At 32.8% G+C, this 19,203-nt stretch overlaps 3 protein-coding genes across 4 annotated transcripts; 1 reads left to right on the top strand and 2 right to left on the bottom strand.

Moving 5' to 3' along the window:
- Positions 1 to 1,275: 1,275 nt before the first annotated feature.
- On the bottom strand, positions 1,276 to 5,337 carry LOC124529585 (CDP-diacylglycerol--glycerol-3-phosphate 3-phosphatidyltransferase, mitochondrial). The gene is made up of 7 exons (XM_047103364.1): positions 4,615 to 5,337; positions 4,306 to 4,461; positions 4,002 to 4,219; positions 3,386 to 3,456; positions 3,183 to 3,278; positions 2,081 to 2,207; positions 1,276 to 1,611 (listed from the first exon to the last, which is right to left on the bottom strand). Exons 1-7 carry the CDS (start codon positions 5,189 to 5,191, stop codon positions 1,486 to 1,488), a joined length of 1,371 nt encoding a protein of 456 aa, XP_046959320.1. The 5' UTR covers positions 5,192 to 5,337; the 3' UTR covers positions 1,276 to 1,485.
- Positions 5,338 to 6,698: 1,361 nt separating this feature from the next.
- LOC124529700 (probable isoaspartyl peptidase/L-asparaginase GA20639) lies at positions 6,699 to 8,730 on the bottom strand. Of its 2 annotated transcripts, XM_047103573.1 has the most exons (7): positions 8,642 to 8,730; positions 8,176 to 8,372; positions 7,890 to 8,086; positions 7,694 to 7,807; positions 7,362 to 7,530; positions 7,146 to 7,247; positions 6,699 to 6,994 (listed from the first exon to the last, which is right to left on the bottom strand). In XM_047103573.1, the coding sequence occupies exons 2-7, from the start codon at positions 8,360 to 8,362 to the stop codon at positions 6,822 to 6,824; spliced, it is 942 nt and encodes a 313-aa protein (XP_046959529.1). In that variant the 5' UTR covers positions 8,363 to 8,372; positions 8,642 to 8,730; the 3' UTR covers positions 6,699 to 6,821. The 2 variants fall into 2 exon arrangements, with proteins under 2 accessions (XP_046959529.1, XP_046959528.1); XM_047103572.1 differs by lacking the exon at positions 8,642 to 8,730 and having other exon boundaries at positions 8,176 to 8,538.
- A 236-nt stretch (positions 8,731 to 8,966) lies between these two features.
- Positions 8,967 to 18,633, top strand: LOC124529723 (E3 ubiquitin-protein ligase SMURF2). Its single transcript, XM_047103619.1, has 12 exons — positions 8,967 to 9,152; positions 9,251 to 9,289; positions 10,526 to 10,667; positions 11,239 to 11,339; positions 11,461 to 11,710; positions 12,607 to 12,819; positions 12,955 to 13,055; positions 13,832 to 14,064; positions 15,384 to 15,578; positions 15,868 to 16,107; positions 16,223 to 16,410; positions 16,740 to 18,633. The coding sequence occupies exons 1-12, from the start codon at positions 9,098 to 9,100 to the stop codon at positions 17,386 to 17,388; spliced, it is 2,406 nt and encodes an 801-aa protein (XP_046959575.1). The 5' UTR covers positions 8,967 to 9,097; the 3' UTR covers positions 17,389 to 18,633.
- Positions 18,634 to 19,203: the final 570 nt, after the last annotated feature.

Raw genomic sequence — 19,203 nt, 5'->3', positions numbered from 1 at the left:
AGCGCCTATCAGTTACACTGTGCTGCTACTAAATCAGTATTCATTATATGCGTTACATTGATAGCCAAATATTCAAGTATATTGGAACCTGTTGCAAATGCATTACAATCGAAGAATATCGATATGTACACGTGTGTGAATCATATCAAGAGAATTATTTCTGTTATTAGAGATCATCGTGGTAACGCAGACAAAGAGAGTCAGATTATTTTAGACATTTCACGTAGAACTGCAACTGCCATTGGCAGTGATTTGCAAATCCCGCGTATTGTATGTCACCAACAACATAGGTCCAATCACCCAGCTGAGAGTTCATGCGATTTTTGGAAGCGATCAATTATCATTCCTTATTTAGATTCTTTGATATCCGCACTCGACCAGCGTTTTTCTAATGAACATTTACCAGCTTTTAGTTTAATGTCGATACATCCAAGTTCAATGTTAAATATGTCACTGGTTGATTTTAAAGAAAAATCGCAAGATTTCTGCCAGTACTATGATCTTCTTCTTTTTGAGCATGAAGCGGAATTATGGTATAAACTTTGGAAGGATAAAGGTATGGAAAAAGACGCTCTAGAAAAATTAGATTTTATTGATGTATTAAAGGAGGCGGACACTTTCTTCCCGACAACCAAAAAAGCCATACTTATTTTGTTGGCACAACCGTGTACAACAAGTAATATAGAAAGGTCTTTTTCTACCCTGAGACGTATCAAAACGTGGCTGAGGTCTACAATGACCGAAAACCGTTTAAACGGGCTATGTATGTTAAGCGTACACCGGAAAATTGTCCAAGAAAAAAAAGATGAAATTGTAAGAGAAGTTTTTAATAAATTTTGTGAAGAACCGCGCAGATTACTCTTCAAATAATAAAGCTGTTTCTTATTGTTATATTTGTTTTTAATGTTTACCTCACCTCCACCACCAATGTTAGATACTCATATGTTAAAAATCACGATTAAAACAATGTAGTATGGGATTTTGCTAATCTGCCCCCCCCTGTATAGAATCCTGGCTACGCCCTTGCCGTCATAGCTCCATGCTCAATTTGTGATTTTAATTTGAAACTTTGTAAAAAAATACTAAGTTTCAGCGAAAATTAGGTATAACATATATAAAACTACTTATGTAAAATTATACGAAAATAATAAAATTTATTGTATAAAATTAACTTGAAACAGGGACCTGTAACAATCACCTGCTTATTATATACCACATAAGTTTTATTTTTTCCCTCTCATAAACATTATGAGAGTAAAAGTAAATTAACTTTCTTTCTTAGTCTTTTGCTAATAAGTTGCGTCCTAATTGAAAAAGGCAGGCGAACTTAGCATATATTTGGTTTGAGGTAACCTTGCCTTTAGTAATTAACTTGAATTACACAACAGCGACGACAACTAATTTACAAGTTCTGGAACTTACAATATTTAAAAGGAACATATACAAGGTATGTCAAGGTAAGTTCCATTAAAAATAAAATTACATTTAAAAATATGTTCTAAATAATCCTACAGTAGCCCGCACCCAAAGCGGCGCCTGTCTCTTCTGCAAGTCTGTGCTACATTCAGAAGCATAGTCGTGAAGTCTTGAACACTCATTGTGAAGTCTTTCCTGTTGGGAACAATTAATTATAGAATGTAGAATGTTTTTAATATAACATACAATTATAATTATAGCAGCCAGCTCATTTGACAGTATATTCGGCCAATAAAGTAATGATGCCAAGAAATTCCCACACTGTTGACATAGAACAAATGAAAAACACCGACTTATAATCTGTGCAGTCACATCGGATTGCTGTCCCTTCATTGTATTAAAGTAAGCAAAAAGAGAGTGTGCGAATGTCATCCCCTACCTAGTCAGACCCCCCCCCCCCCCCCAGCCCGTCATAGAGAATTCTTAACAGAACAGGCTTAATAGTCTAAAAGTGAGGACCCGGTAGTAACGTCACGAGCGCACATGACATTTATCAGAAGTAAAGTTACGGGCAGAGGTACTCTGCAACTTATTAACCATGCCATGAGCCAACTCAATTGAAGACACGAGAATGTTCGGTAAAGTCGTAAAAGCTAGTATTTACTTGTAAATCGAGTGAAGAAGTAAATATTGCAGCCTGAGCTTCAAGATCCCGCCGAACTGAACGTTCTCCCAAATTAGCAGAACCCACCACCGTCGCCCACGGCACATTGCTACTCGGCGGATAGTACCTGGAACATAAATCATTATAATATTTTAATTCATTAACGCGCAAAAAGTAAAGACTAGAAAACGTCCTAATTGGGACGTTTGCCTTTAGTCGTTTTCATCATAATTATGCCAGTAATACGTTATAATACATCATAATTATGTAGTAATATATTTTGCGTAATTAAAACATCTAGTTATCCCTTTTACTTATTGTTTTTATCAAGCTATCCTTTTTTGTAACGAAATTTAAAATAAACGGTCCCCGGCGCGGCACACTTTTTTCTGTTGTTTAGTATGGGTATAACATATCTGTTTATTAGAATATCATTGGTTTGAATAATATTTATTAATATATATTATTATTATATTTGTTGTTTTATATTATGTTTGTTTATCAAATCATTCACACACAATCCTCAAACACACCTTGAGGCCGTCTGAAATGTAGGAAAGTTTATCAACCATTAAATGAAAATTGTATTACTATGTATTTAGTTACATTTTACGAAGGTAAAAATGCCGAATAGAATTACCATAGACTTCCTAAGTGTTAACGAAAATCCCTGAATATTTGGCTTTAACCTTAGCTACTTGTGTAGCTAAGGTATAAGGTAAGATAAGGTAGGTAATAACAGCCCATAATTGCATTACTACTGCGAAATATCTACATCTTCTGAATAGAAGAAGCAGTGAAGACGTATCATATGATGCTTCACTACACATTACTGCATATTAGAATTCACAGTTTAATTTATTAATAAAAAGAAAGAAGAAGTTGTGTAAATAAAATTTATACCTAACAGCTCTCAAGAATAAAATAGCTTTCTTCTTCTTCAACTAAGAAATTATACCTCTTCCCAATATTATAATTGTATCATATGTACAATAAGGATGTTATTATTTCACTTGAAATGTCTGATTTATTAAAATTGTTTAATATATTTCATACTACTACTACAATAAATAAACACAACAAGAATTGTCTTATAACTGACCATAATCCCTTTGCATGAAAAGTCCATCCTGTTCTTTCATATTCCAATATCTGCACTCTGTCCATTTGGCCAAAGTTAACAACTTGCTGCCAAAATCTACAAATAAAAGTAAAGAATACAATATTTCACGCATTAATTATAAATAGACAAATTTAAAAGACGCAAAACTTGAAAATGCTTTCATTGGTAATATTCTCACTTACTTCCTAGCTATTAATGAATAAGCATGAGGTATACCACCAGCCGGTCCTGCAGCCCCCATGAATCCATTAGCCTAAAACATTTAAGAGAATAATTATTTTCTTGTAACTCATACTTGGTGGTAGGGCTTTGTGCAAGCCCGTCTGGGTAGGTACCACCCACTCATCAGTTATTCTACCACCAAACAACATTACTCAGTATTGTTGTGTTCCGGTCTGAAGGGTGAGTGAGCCAGTGTAACTACAGGCACAAGGGACATAACATCTTAGTTCCCAAGGTTGGTGGCACATTGACGATGTAAGGAATAGTTAATAATTCTTACAGCGTTAATGTCTATGGGCGATGGTGACCACTTACCATCAGGTGGCCCATATGCTCGTCCGCCAACCTATGCCATAAATAAAAAAAAAAATACTTATTATTATCTAAATGAGTACATTTTGGAACATTGATAAACTAGTCTTGAGTATAGTATTGTCTTATTTTTTAACTTTCATAAATTTTCGATTTCGTAAAATATTTGTTGAATAAACTGATTGAAGAATAACTAACTTAATTCATTATAATAAAAACAAATATAATTTTTTTAATTAAAAAAAATATTGCATAAATACTTACATTTGGATGTGCCATTAATAGACTTATACTCGCTTTACATTGTCTGAGTAATATATCAGCATATTTTTCAGTCAAATTAAAATAGCCAGTTGCTAAACGAAATAGAGATCCCTCTGGTGCTGAAGACAAAATTTCACAAGTAGCTTGTTCGTCTTGATTTATGTTGAATTCTCCCATTTGTATCAGAGGAAATATCCAGGTGTCTTTGTCTGTAATACCTCAAGGGAAGCAATATAATGCATTACAATAGACCACATAGATAATATAAAAATGACATACAATTAGGTAACTGTTCTATACTTACTTTCATTGAGAGATGATAATTTAGAAGCTTGTCTGTCTTTCCATTTATTAATTAGATATTTAATATTTTGATTGACTTGTTTTATAACAACTTCTTTAGATATATTACTAGTTATCGGATCAGATTGATCTAGTTTACTATGCTTTGCTACTTCATCTGGAAGGAAAATACTATAATTAATGCTTATCAAATAGTAATGTTTATCAAAAATCTGTTGTTTACTTATAATGTATATTACATAATATTTAAAAATTTATTGAATAAATTTTAATAAAAAAAAATTTATACAATAACTTACTGTTAGCATACCTATTAGTTCACAATAAAAATTTGCTAAATCTTGATCCTCAATTTCTATGTAACGATCCTGTCTTTGTTGAAAATAGTCATTTGAACAATTTGCTCCACTCAATATTATAGAATCATCAGCAATGTACAGCTTCATATGTTGAAGACCGACAATCTCGTTGTAGCGAGAGGGAAGAGCTTTAGACCATGTTCCATGAAGTCTTGGTGTTTGATACAAAGCTAAATGGCATCTATCAGAAATACCATTTACAAATTGACGGAATAATGTTTGTGAGTTATCTTTGCCCCGGGTACCTCGTTGATAATCAAGTAAAACATGAAAATTTAAATCTTTCGTATTTCGAACGTTATGTACTGTAATCTCTAACAATTTTTTTTCTAATTCACCCGTGCCTATGTATAAACTTGCTAAAGATATTCTACGTTTAGCATTTTTAAATCTTTCGTAAATGGTGTCATAGAATTTGTTAGGTTCATTTATAATATTTATTTTTGAGGCATTAACAGGAAAACATGGTGCTAGATTAAACATCCAATTAAAATGTTGTAATTCCGTTGGTTTAAATCGAAATGACATTTTGAACTCTAATGCATGAAGATATTAATCTGAATTTATACTAGTATCACAATTTCAAAGTTACAAATAAACGTCTGTATTTATTATTTATATTTTCTTTATTTGAAATCAATTGTGGATTACAATTTTATATTCGCTGTCAAAAACACCTGATTATGAAATGTCAATGTCAATATTCGATAATGATAGGTAACACAGTTAAATAAATAGAAATACAAAACAGAATGAAAAGTATTGATGTAATAGCAGACATAAATATAAAAAAAAACTGTAAAATGTTTGATCAATATGAAATTATTATTATTATATTGAAACATGACGCTAGCGGAAGAATTATAAAAATATTTATTATGAAATTAACTTTTCCTTTTAATTAATGTATTTGAAAAGTTACTAATGAAATATTAATAAAAAGGCTTCTTTATGTATTTTCAATATAAATAAACTTAAAGACTATATAAATATACTTAAAATTCAGATTTTGATTCATAAAAACACATTATCACTTTATTATACTGAATTTAAAAGTCGTAATTTCTAATCTACATGTCACGTGACCTACAACACGAGCCGCCATGGTGTGACGTAAGAGCGGCAAATACGGATAGTTCAGTGTTAAGTACCTTTTAACAGCTAAACCATATATATCAACTTTAAGTTCAAGGATTTACTTTAAAATTAAATTTTAAAAATTAAAAGTGAATTTTATTTGTACGTATTAAATAAATAAAAATTGAAAAAATGCCCTGCGCTGGCTATAAGAAATAAGACACAAATTCCCACCGCGACGGAAATTTTATTCTTATTTCTGAAGATTCCGCTATTCTTGTTCCTTATCTCTTATTTTCGTTGTGTAATGGGCCTAATGGGCTTTATTAGCGTTCAGTGACGTCACTCTTGTTATGACTACTTATTTGAGTTTGAAGTTGAAAAAAAAAATAACATTTAAAAACGAAAACTAATTGCGTTTTTCGAATTAAAAGGGAAGTTGGGTTTGTCAAAGCAGACTCCAGATTCCTCTTGTAAGCTTGAAACCATTTTTAACTCGGTTTTGTGTCAAAAGGTCCAGTCAAAAACCATTTATTTGAAAACTTTGTTGAAGTCGCACAAAACATACGTGAACAAAGCCTCCTTAAGGACTATCGATAGTCCGTTTAAAATATTTATAAAAACGTATCTCAAAGGTCGAGAAGAAGTGCATTAGTATGAAAGCTATTGAGGACAAGTACGATCAGTGGGCCAGTGACAGACAGCAATGACGTCATATGATATATAGGTCCGTTTTGGTGCGAAAATTTAAATTGACATTTTGAAATCGCATTTTTCGCAGCAATTTACAGAATTTTAGATTTTTAATATACTTGTGGTCTTTCCTACATGTAGTGTTTTAAAATAAATACAAAAATAAAAATGTTGCATCTTCCCTATTTGTCTTTATAAAATTTGTAGTAAGTAAAAGTAAAAATGGTTATAAATTTATTTATTAATTTCATAAAAATATCACTTTTTAACATTGAGCCTTTTATAATTTGTATAATTTTATCAATAAAAAATAACATAGGTCTATATGGACAACATGCAAAATATAAAATTCCTTTATATATTATTGTATAATGTTTAAAAAAAATGCTTATATGGATACGTAATCCTCTTCAAGGATTTCATCTTTTTCTATTCCAAAATATATTTTGTTCGATCTAATATAAGCCCAAGCCATTCTCTTCGAGCTAAAATTAATTCCAACATCACCACTCTTAGACAAAGTTATTGCACCTGCTGTATTCTTGAGCCTTTCAGTCATTCCTGCCAGATAAATAGATACAATTAGTAAATAATCTTGGTATTTACGAAAGAATATCAACTCACATCAAAGCAGCATATTGTATAAATTCGAAGCCTTAAAAGCAAAGGAGGTCCCCACAGTAAAGTGGAGTTATTGAACAATAGCACTCACCATTGACAGCTAATTTAGTTGCTGTATTTGCATCATTTCCGCTTTGCATTAGTTTGATTATACTGTGAGCTAAACAGTATTTAAGAATAGATTCCCCATGGCCTGCGTAAAAATAAATATATATATTTTTTATGTTTATTAATATTATTTTAAGTTTAGATATCAAAATTATCATTATTTACAAAATTAAGAGTAAAAATATAATACATTACAAACCTGTTGTAGAAACTCCTCCAATATTATCATCAGCATAAGTACCACTACCTATTTGTGGGGTATCACCAATACGACCAACAGCTTTTCCACTCATTCCACCAGTACTAGTAGCCACAGCGATATGACCATTACAATCAATTGCAACAGCGCCCACTGTGCCAACACCACCCTGTAAATTCAAATCAATAGATATCATAATCAATCCCAATATATAAATCAGTAAATATGGAAAAATATATATTTTGTGATATGTGGTATTAATAATTATATCAATGAATGTATTATTCAGTTAACTTCTGAAATGTTTATATTTACAAGTTAATTCATAATACCTCATCTCTTAATCCTATTTCGGTTCTACCAAATTCACCATGCTTTAAAAATTCAGCTAAAGCACTTTTTGCATTTTCACTTATTAAAGATTCAGGAGGAACTGTAGGGAATCCCTGAATCAGAAAAAGACAATATATCATAAAATACAAATAAACTTTTAATGTAATATGATTCTTTTTTGTGAGGACAAATCACCATTTCCAAGGCAAACATTTTAGCTCCTTCACCACCCAGCAATGAATGAGGGGAATTTGTGAGAACTTTGTGAGCAATACTAATTGGATGAAGAAAATCTTTAATAAGAGTAACTGCTCCAACATCAAGATTTTTCCCACACATAATACTAGCTTCCATTTCAACTTGGCCTTTCAAATTTAATACAGATCCATAGCCTACAAAGAAGTTAAGAGATAAAAATAAAAAGATGAAAATATATATTTAATTAAATACATGTATACATATTTTATTAAAAAAATCAAACCAGCATTAAAATATTCATCTTTTTCCATGAGTACAACTGCTGCTTCTACAGCGTCTAAGGCAGTGCCTCCTTGTGCTAATATTTTTTGACCAACAGCTGCAGAAGCTTTAACTCCATTTAATTTCCCTTGAACACGACTTTGCGGAATATCCCCAGCACCACCATGAACAATAATAATAGGCTCCATTTATAGGTTTCTAAAGAATTTTTACACCTTATAACTGTCTGTTAGATAATAATGTAATTTAATTATAGTAGTAGTATAAGTAGACTCATGTTATCACACAAATGTTATCAGACAAACAATGATTATTTATCAAATAACAATAAAACGCTGGATTATTCAGTATACAATATAATTACAAAGTGCATTTAATGTAACGTTTATGTATAATATGTTTTATGTTAAATAAGGCTTATTTTTGCAGTTATATATAAAGAATTACATAAATTGATGTAAACTTACGACGTAAAAATTAATTTGATAAAATAGTTTAAGTTTTACAAACTGTCTATATTTATGTTTTTGAAGATAGTAAACAACCTTATCTTACATAGGTATTCTTTGATAAAAACAAATTTGACATTTCAAGTTACTCTAAATAAAGTCTATGGTTTTCTAACTTTCTTATTCAAATGAAAATGAAAAGATTGTTTATTATTTTACTCAATCTTTTTTAGTATTTATTATGATTATAATACTAATGATCGTTTTAATTAATTAATTGTAAATTCAACAAGAACAACATTATTGCAATATGGCGAGAAGCAATTCTGGCAACTTAGTTAGTGGCAAGTGGCAACTGGCAATTAAAAAAATAGATGTGAATAAAAATGGTGGTTTGTAAGTTTGTAAATTAAATACGATATTTAATAATAAATAAATAATTGTTACGGTTATGATAAGTTGATATAAAGAATAATGTCTACTCCGGTGTCGAATCGTAAATATGGAGCTCTAAAAATTCGACTAACAAGTAAGTAATTGATCCTTTCACTGATTTCTGCTCCAAAACTTGATGTGAATTTTAGAATGACTGTCACTCCCTAATTAACGTGATTATTTTCTTTTTAGTTCTCTGCGCAAGAAATTTGGTTCGGAGAGACTTATTTCGTAAGTTTTTAATTCTTTATATAAACATAAATCCATGTAGTTAATTTAATACTTATAATGAATAATTTCACAGGAAGTACTACAATCATATGATACACAAACATTAGGAAGTAATATAAATATTATTTTGTGTTAATAAATCTCTATTAAATTACAATTCGTCTTTGTTTAACAAATATCTATTATAAATATAAATTACATGGGTCTATGAGCATTGTGGTATAAACATAAAAAACCATATTTCACATGTAAATAACTGCAATATGTATGGAATAACAATTAAGAAAACCATTTTTTAATAGAAATGAGTTAATAGTAAATTTAAAATACAAATTATATGTAACTGCTACATTTATAAATTATTTGGTGATTAAAGGATAGACTCGGTAGATTTTCTTCACATAATTTATATAATCAAAATTAAATGTTTAATTCACATTGTTATGTTGTTTAAATTTATATTATAATGCACAAAAACCATTGCAAAAAAATATAAGGATACTTATTGACACATGTATTTACATACAAATGAACAAAATGTTAAATTCAGCGTAATTCTGAAATAGTAGAGAATATTATATTTAAAAAAAGAATTTTAAATTTGCTCAGAACAACTACATTTGTTCACAAACACAAGTGATGAATGAAGTATTTCCTAAGTCTCATATACCGATGAAACAGCAACCCTATGTGAGCAGAGATAAATAAGAAATAACTAAATATTTTATCACATTTATGTGTTTGATGTAATTAAATATATATATTTTAAATCATTTAGTGTTTCTTTCAATGACATTTTTGTTTTATTATGTTCGGAACTACTTTTGATTCTGAGAATATAACAACGTATTTGTGCATCACCTCAGTCAGAAACTCTCTAATCTACTTTATCAACTACTATTAATATAAATATGGCAATAACTTTGCTGTATCTGTGATATTTTTCTAAATTGGTATGAGTGCACATGAACCTACGGAAGGACATAGGGTTTTTATACACAATACCTGATGAAGACCCTGTCATCAGGTACTGTTATAAAAACCCTATAAATAAATATAAATGTGTGTCTTACTGAAAATGTGAGCAATGCCACGGGCCCAAACGTAAAAAAATCACATTATAGAAATTTAAGTGTCATCAAGAATTTATTTAATTTTTTCAAATTGTTAATAAATAATAATATCGTTTGTGTTATAATTTTCCTACTTTTTTAATTTATTACCTTATTTTTACAGGCCTACCTGATCCATTTGCAAAAATATCAGTTGATGGCAGTGGTCAAGTTTACTCTACAAATGCTGTTAAAGCTACATTGGATCCAAAATGGAATACACATTATGACCTGTATCTAACTAAAGGTGATGGAATTACTATAAGGTAAATATTGAATCTTGTTATTATATTTCTTATGAGTGTCCCACCTATAGAAAGAGGCTCTGTTTCAAATCCACATTTGAGACATTGGAATTTAACAATAGCTGGCCTAGTGATATTTATAGGGCTACAGATCCTTAGTTTCTGGGTTCAAATCCCTAATTTGCCTAATAAAGTTATTGGGTTTTTCTATTGGTTTTTTCCTTAAAGCCTAGAGTCTGGATGTTGGAGGTGTGTACACATTATCTGAATTCTTCTGGTTGAGTTGAATTTACTGTCTCATAGGATTATGAAACTGTACCTGTGTTTACACACACACACTCATACACTTGTACACTATTATACCTTTGTCCTGCACATCTGTTCTCCCTTGAGATTAGCCGAAGTGGCCATAATTGGTCAAGTCAACATCATCATGAGGAAGTTGGCAGTGTTATATTCCATGCCATACAAAGTGTACATGTAGACTTTTTGCTTATCAATACCCCATTGGAAATTGAGTAAAAAAAATTTGACCAGTGATCTAATACCATTTAAAGGAATTTAACTCTATAAATGACAATTCTTTTTTCAGTGTATGGAATGAGCGTAAAATTCACAAACGACAAGGTTCTGGTTTTCTTGGTTGTGTTCGTATTCTGCCCTCCACAGTACATAAATTAAAAGACACAGGATGTAAGTAATAACTTTTACTTAATAATGATTTTTAATTTGTGTATGACATCAAGATTGAAATTGAATAAAGATTTAATCAATGTAATAATTACACTTTTTCCTTCAACTCATGAATTTTCAGATCAATGTCTTGAACTGTGCGAAGACAATTCGGGAGAGACATGTGGAGTACGAGGTCAAGTTATTGTATCTTTGTTATCTCGTGATGGTGCGAGAGGAGAACCCGCGTCCGCCGCTGGGGAGGGATCACCTCTAGCCGTGGTGGGCCCAGCTGGCGATGTACGTGCTCCCAGAGACCCACCAGTGAATTCAAGCAGTTCCAATTTACCACTGCCACCGCATTGGGAAGAGAGATTTACATCCAGTGGCAGGTAATTTAAATAAATATATTTCTCAGTATTTTTTATACATACTTAAACTGAATCATCGTTTATTTAAAGTTACATCTTCAATAAAGTAATGATTCATAATCATTAAGCAAATAAGTATTGTAAACAATACTGACTAAGAAAAGAAGAGTATTAATTTGATTAAAATACTAATGAAGTTATTTTTTACATACTATTGATGAAGTCATAAGCTGCAATTCTTCATCCTCTTTGTAATAGTGTCGCAATAGGCTATTTGACAATGCAAAAAATAAATTGTGAATTATTTTAATTGGCCGGGCCTATGATGAAGTCACTTTCTTGTAAACCTTGCTCTTTTACTATATTTACCACAGATTAAAATACAGCAAAGTGACGTCACCGACCCCTTTGCAGCGCCATATTGTCCAAGTAGCGTTTTCGCGCGTTATTTAAATATGGAATTTTTAATAGGATATTTTTCAGCAAATATGTACTAGAAATAAAAAAATCTACTTTTACAGGGTTCCTTAACCTCTACTAAATAATATAAAATTGGTTTCAAAAACCAGTCAAATAGCCTATTGTGCAGCAGCTTGGAGTGAAGCATTATCTTGCATTATAGTAGAATTTTCGCCACTTAACCCCTTTGTTATACAAAGTTGTGCCATCAAATCACATCTTCTATCGTTTTGATGAACCATGACAATGTACACAAGTTCAATATGATCATCGAAACGCACCACTACTAGAAACGAATTGCCTTCAAAAGAAACACGCTCCTTAATGCATCTTTGAGCATATCTCTATCTCTTCCCACATTAAATAAATTGGTCGTCAGTACGAATGGCTCGAGTTTTGCCCGTACCGGTTTACCTTATGTTAAAACCAATTTTCAATACAAATATTCTTTATTTCAGGCCGTACTATGTGAATCATGCGTTACGTCGTACACAATGGGATCGTCCTGCTGAACAGAATCCAGCATCGCCCCAACCAACTTCTTCACCCCCTTCATCACCTTCACCAGCCCCTACTAGTCCTGTCACACCCACTACCCCAGTGTCACCCGCTTCCCCATCCTCACCCATATCAGAAAGCGATGTCAGCCATGCAGCTTCCATATCTTTGAGGTAAAATTAATTGATTTGATATAAACAATAAATCAAGCATACTATATAATTATATATCATTTGAAAATTTCCTTTACCACCGAGTATAACAAGTATTTAGAAATGTAGGATGTCATAGATTATCTTGAATTTCAGACCAGAACCACAACCACAAACAGCAGTTCGAAGTCGACAGCCGCCAACAACAGCGTCTACTGTAACGCCCATAGCAGCCACTGACCTTCCACCCGGATATGGTATGTCGTTGATTTAAAAAAGGAATATAGTATAACACATAATAGGCTATTTGACAATGCGAAAAATAAATTGTGAATTATTGTAATCAGTGTATATTATGAGTTCAAAAATGGTTATTTACTATCGAAAGTTGAAAATCGTACTTCATTTATTCAAAAATCCATAAAGAAAAATGCATTTTTTCAAACGTTTATCACGTGACACAAAGCGCTTCTGATTGGCCGGGCTTATGATGAAGTCATTTTCTTGTAAACTTTGGCTTTTCTACTATATGTACCCCAGATTAAAATACAGGAAAGTGACGTCACCGACCCAATTGCAGCGCCATATTGTCCAAGTAGCGTTTTTACGCGCTATTTAAATATGTAATTTTTAATATGATATTTTTCGACAAATATGTACTAGAAGTTAAAAACTCAACTTTTACTGGGTTCCTTAACTTCTACTAAATAATATAAAATGGAATTTAAAAAACCAGTCAATTGTGAAATATTATTTTACCAAAGGTATGATATGTAATGATCATCTATGTCATTCGCTTTCTGACGACCACTGTGGTCGAGTGGTGTGTACACCGGTTTTCATGGGTACGCCACTCTGAGGTCCCGGGTTCGATTCCCGGCCGAGTCGATGTAGATTACCATTAGTTTTCTATGTTGTCTTGGGTCTGGGTGTTTGTGGTACCGTCGTTACTTCTGATTTCCATAACACAAGTGCTTCAGCTACTTACATTGGGATCAGAGTAATGTATGTGATGTTGTCTCATTTTTTACAGAGATGCGGACGACAGCGCAAGGTCAGGTGTACTTCTACAACAGCGTGACGGGCGCGTCGACGTGGCACGACCCGCGCGTGCCGCAGCACCTGCGCCACCACTCGGCCGCGGCCGGCCCGCTGCCGCCCGGCTGGGAGATGCGCCACGCGCCGTCCGGCCGCCCCTACTTCGTCGACCACAACAACCGCACCACGCAGTTCACTGACCCCCGCCTCGCGCTCTCGGCGCGCCTCGTAAGACTCGTTCAATAAATTATACTCTATTTTTATAATAAAGAGCTGAGATGGCCCAGTGGTTAGAACGCGTGCATCTTAACCGATGATTGCGGGTTCAAACTCAGGCAAGCACCACTATATATATGTGCTTAATTGTGTTTATAATTCATCTCGTGCTCGGCGGTGAAGGAAAACATCGTGAGGAAACCTGCATGTGTCTAATTTCATCGAAATTCTGCCACATGTGCATTCCACCAACCCGCATTGGAACAGCGTGGTGGAATACGTTTCAAACCCTCTCCTTAATGGAAGAGGAGGCCTTATCTCAGCAGTGGGAAATTTACAGGCTGTTACTTTACTTTACTTTAGGCTATTTGACAATGCGAAAAATAAATTGTGAATTATTGTAATCAGTGTATATTATGAGTTTAAAAATGGTTATTTACTAACGAAACTTGAAAATAATACTTAATTTATTCAAAAATCCATAAATAAAAATGCATTTTTTCAAACGCTTGTCACGTGACACAAAACGCTCCTGATTGACCGGGCTTATGATGAAGTCACTTTCTTGTAAACACCTTGCTTTTCTTCTATATGTACCACAGATTAAAATACAGTAAAGTAACGTCACCGACCCCATTGCAGCGCCATATTGTTCAAGTAGCGTTTTCGCGCGTTATTTAAATATGGAATTTTTAATATGATATTTTCCGGCAAATATGTACTAGAAATAAAAAAATCAACTTTTACTGGGTTCCTTAACCTCTACTAAATAATATGAAATGGATTTTAAAAACCAGTCAAATAGCCTATTTTTATAATTCAGATAAGATTAACTATTTAAATAAAATGAAAAGTAGTAGTAGTAAGTTCAGCAGTTACTCTTTATATGACATGTACTTGTACACATATAAAAATACACTTCTTTTATATTGATATTAATTACTGTTTTTATAAGAATAGTTACAAGTGTCAGCTCTTAGCGAAAACTATAATTTCAAAGATTTGATATAATCTGTATGATTTTATTTATATTAAAAATCGTGACATGCTATAACCAACTGTACCTAATTTGACGACCTCCATGGTCGAGTGGTGTGTACACCGGTTTTCATGGCTAAGCCACTCTGAGGTCCCGGGTTCGATTCCTGGCCGAGTCGATGTAGATTACCATTAGTTTTCTATGTTGTCTTGGGTCTGGGTGTTTGTGGTACCGTCGTTACTTCTGATTTCCATAACACAAGTGCTTCAGCTACTTACATTGGGATCAGAGTAATGTATGTGATTGTGTCTCATATTTATTTATTTATTATATTCTTTACTGTCTTATGCAGACCCCACCTACAGAAACAACTCCTCCAGCGACTACCAGCCCGCCGCCGACTACTCCGACCCCTACTGCTGCCAGTAGCGAACCACCAGACTCTGACGCTTTACCGAAATATAAACGCGACTTGGCAGCCAAGGCTCGGGTCCTGCGTGCCGAACTGCAGGCTCTGCAGCCACAAACTGGACATTGTCGAATTGAAGTACTATTTAATGCTATATAATTCAAGTTGTCGTTGTTATGGAGAGGATTATCCATATTTATTTTTGTACCCCTCATAGTAATCGTACAAAAATTCATCATAATTGGTTGAGTTGTTAACACGTTGAATATTAACAAAACAACTCGCTTTCGTCTATATAATATGAGCTGGAATGTAGTTTTCATGTTGTACTTACATTTAAAATTTAAAGTTACTAAATAAAATAAAAAAGTATGTTAGACTCAGAGCTATATAAAGGAGAAAATTTTAATTACCTGCCCTTTTTTAGGTATCACGTAACGAAGTACTGGAAGAATCGTACCGACTCGTGATGAAGTTACGAGGCAAAGAGTTGCGAAAACGATTGCTAGTGAAGTTTCGCGGTGAAGAAGGGCTGGACTATGGCGGTGTTGCCCGAGAATGGTTGCACTTATTAGGAAGGGAATTGTTTAATCCTCACTATGGACTTTTTCAATATGCAAATTCCGGGGACGACAGATACGCATTACAAATTAACGCTGATTCAGGCGTAAGTGAATTTAAAATACGAATATTGTAATTGTAAAATAAAATATTATTGTTTACATACATGTGCAATGATATTATTAATCAATATGAAATAATTAAAATCAATTTGTCTTCAGGTAAACCCAGAGCATTTATCATACTTCCACTTTGCGGGTCGTATATTGGGCGTAGCATTGTTTCACGGACATCAACTAGACGCAGCCTTCACAGCTCCTTTCTACAAACAATTGCTTGGCAGACCAATTACATTAAGAGATATACGTGACGTGGATCCTGAACTACATCGATCATTGTCTTGGATGTTGTGAGTATATAACTTGTTATTGAAGACTGCTATTTAACGCAAATCAATTCTTATATATTTATGATAAGAAGTTCGAAATCATGCAGTAACAAATACTGTATTTGTATATTACAAAGTCGTATCAATTACTTTGGTAGTAAACGCTACATTTTTTCGAAAATGTATATGACTTCCAAATGAAAATAATAGAGGTTTAAATATATTATGTAAATAACAGACATAAATTTTATTTTATTCCTCCTTTATAATATTGTTTAAGTACCCCAGAAATAATCTGTAATATAAAATCTTCAAAGGCCCAAAGTTAAAATATAGTTTTTAAATTTCAGAGAAAATAGTATAGCTGGAGTCATTGATACAACATTCTCTGTCGAGTGTTCATCTTTCGGAGCTGTACGAAGCGTGGAATTGAGGCCGGGTGGTACCAACGAACCTGTAACAGATGCAAATAAACGAGATTACGTAAGACTATACGTTGCTCATAGATTCACACGTGGCGCCGAACGTCAATGGCTCGCCTTACAGCGTGGACTCGCAGATATCATTCCACCGCAGCTCCTTCGGCCGCTGTCTCCACGAGACCTGCAGCCCTTGCTCGCCGGTAGAGCCGACCTCGACCCAGCGGACTGGCGTCGTCATACTCGCTTGAAGCATGTTAACCCAGATGCGCCAATTGTCGGTTGGTTCTGGGAAATAGTTGAAGAGTTTGACGCTGAAATGCGGGCCAGGCTTTTGCAATTCGTGACTGGTTCGAGAAGAGTTCCACTCGCTGGATTCCGTGCTTTGCAAGGTTCCACGGGAGCAGCTGCTCCGAGATTATTTACCCTTCATTTGGTAGCTGATGCATCACCGGATTCGCTGCCAAAAGCTCACACTTGTTTTAATCGTCTCGATCTTCCACCATATCCAAATAAAGAGAAGTTGCACGACAAACTCAAACAAGCTGTTCTAGAAACTGCTGGATTTGCCGTTGAATGATATTATACACTAATTTGGCTCTGATATTTGTGTTCTATATTTGTACATAGCTGCATGCTGTATTGATACGGCTGTATCATTTTATTAAGACGAAAGACGTAAACGAAAAAGAATAAGCAATTTATGAGACTGAAGTAACAGGATTGATTGTAATGACATGACAAAATTAAAAAGAAAAGTTTTTGCATAAAATAGACGATAAGTCTGATAATAATATACTGTATACAAGAGTTTACACTAATAAATCAATTATAGCTTTGTTAAAAAAATATATTACCCGTAGTATAATATAATATACACCTTACAGTTAAGAAGTACTTCCATTAATTTTAACTTATTATTAAAGATGTACTTTTCGAAGTTATTTATTATCTGGTTGAGTTTTAAAATCATTTGTACTCGAAAAAAAAATACATTACCATTTTTGCATTTGATGAATGTTTCAAGCACTGTTTAAGTCTTGCTACACTTATAATGTGCAATGCTCAAGTAAAAGTATACTTTCAATTCTTAGTTTTAAGTAACGCTTTATCGTGTAAAAATTCTCATTTCTATATTTTCATTAAAAAATCGTATTATATACTTGAACGATTTGAGAAATTATAATACAAATATTGTCTGCTTGTACATGATTTTAGTAACTTAATCATAATCGATGTAAAAAAATTGTAGTTATGATACCATATGGCCTGACAATTGACTTCAAACAAGTAACTTATATACATATATAGTAAATAGAGCATTTTTTTAATGATCGTAATCTTTAAATCGGTGATCGTTATTAAGATAATATAACCGTGTTATTGTTTGTCACTGGTTGTTGCAGTACAAAGCACAAGTGATGTGTTCTGTTACAAGGTATTAAATTAATTTTAGTACTAAGTTATTGGATTTGAGGTAATTGCTAGTAAGGTGCCTTATTATTTGAAAACAGGAATTATAAATATAATATGTATATACTTTTACAATTAACAAATTAATTATTCAGTTAGGTAATTATTTAATTTACTTTACATTTATTCAACAATTTTACATAAGCATAGTCATAAATGTATCATTGTAAAAAAATATTTTAATGAGGTGACATGAGTTTATATTCAATATTTATAACAAGAATGAGTGCCTTTACCTATTAAATAACAACATAGACTTAGTTTTAGAAAAGTATGACTGTTAGATATTATGTAAAATGATTTAATGGTAACAAACTTGCATCAAAATAAACTATGATATTTTTGCACAATATTACCCTTCTATTTTCTTACACCTTAACCTGTATCCATTACGGTACCTAATTGTGGGTAGGTATAAAATATTATGTATAAGGTAATCTATTTAGGATACAAATAATGATCCGATCAATTGGCCAGTATTTAACACGTTCAGTGCCAGCGACACGCCTAGCGTGTTCATGCGAATTTCTATAGCCACGCCGCGAACACGCTAGGCGTGTTCTAAGAATTTCAGTGATATCTTAAAAACTAGGCTAAATTATTCATTCAAACTAATTGTGTGCAATCTTCAAGCGATAAGCTACTGAGTTTTTAAGTGGCCCGTTAAAAATAATATTTTTTTTTTATTTTACAAAAAAATGTCTTTCGTAATGCCGGCGACACGCTAGGCTTGTTCACTTATTAAGGATAATCATAGATTGTCAAACTGTTTTTTCAACAAACCACATTTTATTTATGGCTTATTACCAATTTGTTGAAAATTGAACTAATTTTGTTATTGTTTTCTCAAATTTGCGGAACTTTGTTACATTTTTTTTTTGTACAAATATCTATTATTATAAAAATTTATACACCTTTGTAG

The sequence above is a fragment of the Vanessa cardui genome, chromosome 5 (assembly GCF_905220365.1).
Source record: "Vanessa cardui chromosome 5, ilVanCard2.1, whole genome shotgun sequence".
In the NCBI taxonomy this organism is placed as follows: Eukaryota; Metazoa; Arthropoda; class Insecta; order Lepidoptera; family Nymphalidae; genus Vanessa; species Vanessa cardui.
This window is presented reverse-complemented; position numbering and strand designations above follow the sequence as displayed.